Source organism: Pundamilia nyererei, unplaced genomic scaffold, assembly GCF_000239375.1.
Source record: "Pundamilia nyererei isolate P.nyererei 1_Seehausen unplaced genomic scaffold, PunNye1.0 scaffold00787, whole genome shotgun sequence".
In the NCBI taxonomy this organism is placed as follows: Eukaryota; Metazoa; Chordata; class Actinopteri; order Cichliformes; family Cichlidae; genus Pundamilia; species Pundamilia nyererei.
The window spans coordinates 14,884-21,414 of record NW_005188188.1 but is presented as its reverse complement, the minus strand read 5'-3'; the positions used below and the strand labels follow the sequence as shown (position 1 = coordinate 21,414).

Below are 6,531 nucleotides of genomic sequence, written 5' to 3'. Positions count from 1 at the left end.
CTGCCGAAGCTCGGCCACGGCACAACTCGAGAGGGACCCAGACAAAGAGTATCACATCCAAAGACGTGACCTAGGTTTCAGCTCTGCTGAAACTCAACAACCGTCACTCGTTAGTTTGATGCTGCAGAATGAACATTGCTCCACATTTCAATACAATTTAATCGTACTGTTGAAGGCAAATGATCAACTTTTGTTTCGCCCGATGATCAGCGTTGCATCGTCTAATCGTGAGTCCTGTTTTGTTTGTGTGATTCGCAGAGGTGTATGGGATCAAGCTTCAAACACCATGGATATGGACACGCAGCCACAAGGACAGCAAGCAGCTGTGCCAGTGTTTCAACCCCAGGTACCCCCACACACAGATGCACACTGCAACGCAAGTCAGAAGGACTTAGGATCTGAGGGGGAGGTAGGATGCAGACTAAGATAAAAATGGAATTACTCAGCCTCGGCATCCCATGGTCAGCATCTGTCTTAGCCATTATTTAACAGATGTGTTGCAAAATTAAGGATAATTGGGTTGCACACAGAAGAAAGTCAGATAAAAGCTCTAATAATTATTTGACTTAGGCAACAGTCCCCCCCACGCATACACACACATACAGTAGATCTCCAGCTGATCTCCCAGCAGTTCGTTACGCGTTGTTGTCCAGTCTTAATGATCTCTTTCTCTCTCGCTCTGTGTTGGTCCATCTATTTCTAGCAGTTTACATCAGTGTTAATTCTAGGCTCACCTCTTTCACTTAGGTACTCGGGAGCACGGTGAACTTTCCATATTGCATAATTTTTTCAGTCTCACAGAACATGTTTGAACCGATTCCACATTCAGCGGAAGATGGAGATGGAGTCAGATTATGCAGATGACTGTTGGGTCTGTGTTTCCACAAGCCCCACTAATTCTAGAGACTTATTCATCATGAAGAAAACAAGACAGTCGATCGATCAATTATTTGCGCAAGGGAGGCCTCGTCTGTGTCCACCACGAAAATGACCCCCAGATCTGACCTCCTCCTGCTACCTTTTATTGAGAGACAGTTCACACAAAACACGTCAGAACAAAGCCACGCCCCCTTGGTTCTAAGACAAAGCATTTTATGTATATGTGGGAACTTCTGTAAGAGTGTGTGTGTGTGTGTGTGTGTGTGTGTGTGTGTCAGACCTCCTGCTGACCAAAGGGTCGTAAACCCAGGAAGCTTACATCAAGAGAAACAGATCTTTCAGATAGGCTGTATCTACAATAAAACATCCCACAGCACAGAGTGGTTGGAGAGGCGGTCAGGATCAAACGAATGGCTTTGATCCTACTGCTTGAACTAAGACTGTACAAATTTAATAAACACAATGGCAACATTCAACAATTAGACTTAACAATGACTGTCTAACCAGCATCCAGATGGGTGTCTTTCAACAAGTCCTGTATCCGTTTCACAGTTTTCCTAAGGTTCAGTCTACTCGGCAGCAAAGGGAGAAAAAAAACCCTACTAGCCTCTTTCTGGAGAAATCTGAATTGTATATGTGATGAAGGATATTCTGTATCACTTCCAATATAATTTCTCTTGGTCCCGGAGGTATGATGCATATGCGTTAGTTAAACGAGATGACCTGGTAAGATGTGCATTTTTAATGGTGCATTTGCTCTTGAGTGAGTGGGAGGGTTAGTGGGGACAGATAATTGGGGCTGATAATTTAGTTATTTTAATATATGCACTTTTTATTTTTTTATCGCTGTTTATAAATATTATGTTAAAAAGATGAAGAGTTTTGGTTTTATAATTGTGAACTGGTCTTGTTCTACTTTTTCACTGGTGTCCGCTTCGTAGGTCATTGTCTTTTTCTTCCTTTTTTGCCTTTGATTTTTCTGGTGTTAACTGTTAAGTCTCCACATCCACAACAAATAGACGTGCACCCACTGATTATTAACTCTGGAGTCTATTGTTGAAAACCTCTGCTGTCTAAAAAGCTGTTCACTGCAGGATAGCATGCCAGAGCAGAGTGACGAGCTTTCAACTTTAGCCTTCCTCGTATGTCTGTGCCCCAAGTTTCTCTTTCCCGGCGTCTGCGTGCCTCTCAGTCTCTCTCCATGTGAGACATCACCTCTCTGCTGCCGCTGGCCTTTCTGTGGCAGCCGTCAGCACTGCTGGGCTGTCACGTCAGCCCTCTCTTCTCTGCTGCTTGTCCCCCACTGCCCCCCACCCTATCTTTATCCCGTCTTCCCGTTCCCTCTTCCACTCTCCATGTGTCTTGTCAGTTGTGTTTGGCAACGGTGTCATTATCGGGCAGCCCATATCACACCTCCTCCAATGAGCTGTCTGTCTGCTCCCCGTCTGTCTCTCGCTCTACTTTCCTCTCTCCTTTTCAGTCCCCTGCTAGCTCGTGGTGGCTGTGTGTCACCTTTATATCCGAGACATTCTGTCCCAAACGTTACCAATAATGCCTTGCACAGCTGCCACTTTATCTTCATGTCCTGCAGCTTGTCCTCAAGCTGGAATAATGTGAATGATGTGAGCGTGTTGTGAGTGTTGACCAGCATGTTTTATTTTATTTTATTTTTTTAGACAACAACACTGATGTTGCTGATTATCAGTAATTGGAGACACTAAAAGACAATATTTGGAAACGTTTACAGTTAGAAATTTTTGGGCCAAAATTTAGAAGAGCTCAAAACTTAGTTTCAGTTATTTAAATAACAACAATAGCTGAGACATTAAAAGTCAGGCTGCTTTTTATTGATAACTACTGTAGTAATATATGAACTAATTGCAAGTAAACCTTAGGCTAAAAATAGCCTATTTATGATTACACTGCTGTCTCTGGTTACATTGTAGTCACTGTGGACCCACATGATGATGAGGATGATGATGATGATGATGTGCAATAGCACTAAATAAAAAAAAACCCAGTTCTTTAAGTTTTTACATGGATCTGAAGTTGTTTTGACTAGTTAATTTTCTTCTTTGTAAAACACCTTACCTGTCTCTCCTGTGCACACCTTCCCCTTTGCTCTTCATCGACTGAAGCACCGGGTAGGAGACGTGATAAAGGAGCCTTTTCCCAAATGTGGTGACATTATGCTCTGTTTTTGTTTTTAACATCCATCCTAAAGTGAGAAATATCCTCTTTCTGTTTCCTCTCAACTGATGATGACTGTGAGCGATTGGTGTAGCCGCGTGACGCACAAACGAAGTTCAAAGTCCAGCCGTGAGCCTCTGTGCACGCCCATGTGTGTTCACATGTGTCGCTGTTACAGGTGTTTGTTGTATATGGAGGTACAACATCAAGCTATGGCTTTGCACATTTAATTAATAATGTATCTCAGCATAATGACAATATTATTTCAGTGCATCATTGGGGGAATGATGCCGTGATCACCAAGCTGTCTCCATCCCTGACATCGTCGTCCGTCAGCACAACCCCGATACACACTACCCAAAACAAACACACATTCAATGACCTCCTTTATCTGCACAGACCCATGTCTATACAACAGTGTGGGAAAAGTGTTTGACACTTTGGGCACCGGAAAGCTCCCGCCATCGAAATGTTTCTGTCGTACCGTGGCACTACGGAGAAGTGGAGCGTAAAGAAGACATTCAGAGTTCTGCAGAAAGAGTTGCATTTGTGGGACTCATGTAATGGGTGGGCACAGATGGAAGTATGGTAATAGATATTGCCCCCCCCCTCTCCATAATTTCATGCATTCTTATCATTGTTATGTTATGTGTTCAGTTCTTTATTACTATTTCTGACACATACTGTGATAACTGGCAATCCAGCTAGGATATTCTGATCAATGATGATTCCCACGGGTAGTAGTAGTAGTAGTATTTATTTATTGTCATTGTCAAGAACAATGAAATTGCGGGTGGCGCTCACGCAGGCACTGAATCGGGCAGCTTTGGGGTTCTGTGTGTTCTACTGCACAGATAGCCTGCAGAGTGCAGCTACGCTTAACTGAAGTGCTTGTGTTTTGTATTTGCAGTTGCAAATGAGCAAGTAAAGAGAACGATTTTGAACTCATGCACGCCTGGAAGTATCATTTGTCGAAGTGTGCAAGACATTAACTGTTGAGGTCACAGGCTGTAGATTCATTATGTGACTGTAACAGCTCATTATCTCACACAGGACTGGCGATCGCTAACGTCCAACATTCCTGTAATAGTGGATCAGTGCTGACAGGTAGTGTGGTCTGTACTACAGTACAGAGCCCGGGCTGTCAGGTGCATGCAACATTCAGGACAGGTTTGGACCGTGATGGTCAGTCTGTGACTCTTATGATCCCATTTTGCACCAATAAAAATAAAATAGTAACAGACTTAGAAGTTTGTCTTATTAATTTAAAAAAGATGTTGGGGACAAAAAGATAACATTGTAGCTATCACACTATTTGTTATTGTAATATTAAACGTATTGAAAAGTGTTTAAAATTGCAGTAATGGGTGCTGCTTTACCTCAGTGGTTGAGGAGGCGACCACAAGCCATAGAGCCAAATGCATCGTCATCCACGACTCCCAGCTATTCGGTCTCCTCTTCAACATAACTGTCAAAAAAAGGATTCCCACCTTTACTTTCACTGCAGTCATGTGACCTGCAACCTTTCACAGAGTGTGTGGGTCAGACATTGATCGAGAGCAGTGACTGCAGATGGAAAGAGGCAGTTGCATCAGAGCCATTTTTAATTTATTTCATCAGAAGTATTTTAAATAAGAGCGGAAGCTACTGAATCACAACTTCAACACATAGCCAGGCTGTCAGTGTGACTGCTACACTTCATGATACAAAACATATATAGGAGAGAAACCTGTAAGTATATATTTTGAATGAGATGGTAACAGTATGCATTGATATGTGAACTATTATTGATATAGTTCTCTGTATGGGTAAGATGACACTGCCTCCACATGCAAAAACATTTTAGGATAATGGTATTTTTCAGGGGGAAAAAAGGAAAACTGAGTGTTTTATTTCTTTTTTGCTCTTCATGTGGGTCCAAGCTGGAAAAGCACAATTTGGATTGTGATACAAACAGGGAAACACATGTGTATTTTATTTAAATTTAGGATGTACCATGTGTGTATAAACAACAGTAGGATAAAGTGGTTGCATAACCATCAACAAATTTTCACGTCGACTGTCAGAGGTGGGTCATATGGGTTCAAAATTAAATCACAATAATCGTATTTTTGACCACATGCAAGGAAAATGCTGAACATTTTATTAATGCTTGCAGCTTGTAAGCAGCATTTATAAGTGCATGTAAATCCATGACACACTTCCTAATTCAAAGAGTGCCTGTATGGAAATTATAGTACAGTAGTACTGAGACAGCATTTTATCCAGCGGCACACAATAAGTCAAGTGTAAACAGAAAAATAGTTTTACCTGGAAATTTGACATAGAAATGTAACTTTTCAACACTTTATCATGTCTTTAGTTTGGGCTCACAGATCTCTGGCTGCTAGCATCTCATTTTTATACTCGATGGTGTGTTAGCCTAAAGCAGCTAAACAAGTTTCTCGTTTCCATGTTGAGTAAGAACAATTTTCCTGCATATTTTACAAAGTGCTCTGCTTTTCAGGAGGCAGTTGAAGGAGTTTTCTTTCTAAGCACTAAATTGTCACCGGAGGCTTTTGCTCTCAGACATGCCTGGGCCTGAGTCGTTGCTGTGACGTTGTGTAGTGAGGTTTTTATATGTACAACTTTACATCCAGTATTATTGCAGCCCCAGTCACATACCAATGTTTCATTGACATAATATTGGTCAGTTTTTTTTTAGATTTGGTGTTAACAGTAAGAAAGGGATGGAGATAAATTAATTTCCCGCTTCCAGTATAAAACCGCCTCGACGTTTCAGGTAAACAGGGAAAATTTCATATCATTATTGCTTTTTAAAATTATTTAATTTTTAACAATTGCTCCCTCGAAATAAAGTTCTGAGCAGTTGGAAAAAAGTAAACAAAAAGTCCTTCAAAAATAAAATGCAGCAACCACATTTCATGTTCTACTATTACATATACAGTATATGTGTAAAAAGAATAATGGGGACAGGTTTTTTTAATGTGGTACTTATAATAACTTAACAGATGCACCATTTGCATTAGAAAAATAAAAATGGACAGTGCTCAGGCGTGGTCGGGGCTCGGTTCAGTCGACCGGTCTCGGCATTCTCTGGCAGATGTTGCACACAAACGCATAAATATAAATGCGAGCCCTGATTAACAACCACGTTTGTGTTTGAGGTCATGATATTTGTCCGTCACACGAACAGTCAGATTTAGATCCTTCCAAAATCCTCCTCTCCCGTGTTTGGTTAATCACGCTGGACAGTGTGCGATCTGACATGCAAATGTAGGTCATTGCATATGTAAATGTGTGATTACGAGACTGGCATGCCAGGACACATTAGCAAGACTGTGCTCTCAGCAGGCGGTTGTCACAGCGCTTTAGAGGCTCATGCTAACATTTGTCAAGCTACCACGCAGCGAATGAAAGCAATGCCCTCTTGTCCTCCCAGCTCCATCCTTTGCTCTCTCT

The 6,531-nt window shown here is 41.6% G+C and overlaps 1 protein-coding gene across 1 annotated transcript in view; it reads left to right on the top strand.

Annotated features, from left to right (window-relative positions):
* Positions 1 to 286: 286 nt before the first annotated feature.
* LOC102195594 (serine/threonine-protein kinase Nek7-like) overlaps positions 287 to 6,531 on the top strand; it is a gene marked incomplete at its 3' end in the record, with an annotated part of 15,384 nt that continues 9,139 nt past the window's right edge. The window contains exon 1 of the mRNA XM_005754969.1: positions 287 to 346. Within this exon, the coding sequence (XP_005755026.1) occupies positions 287 to 346 (60 nt within the window). The remainder of the gene's footprint in view (positions 347 to 6,531) is intronic.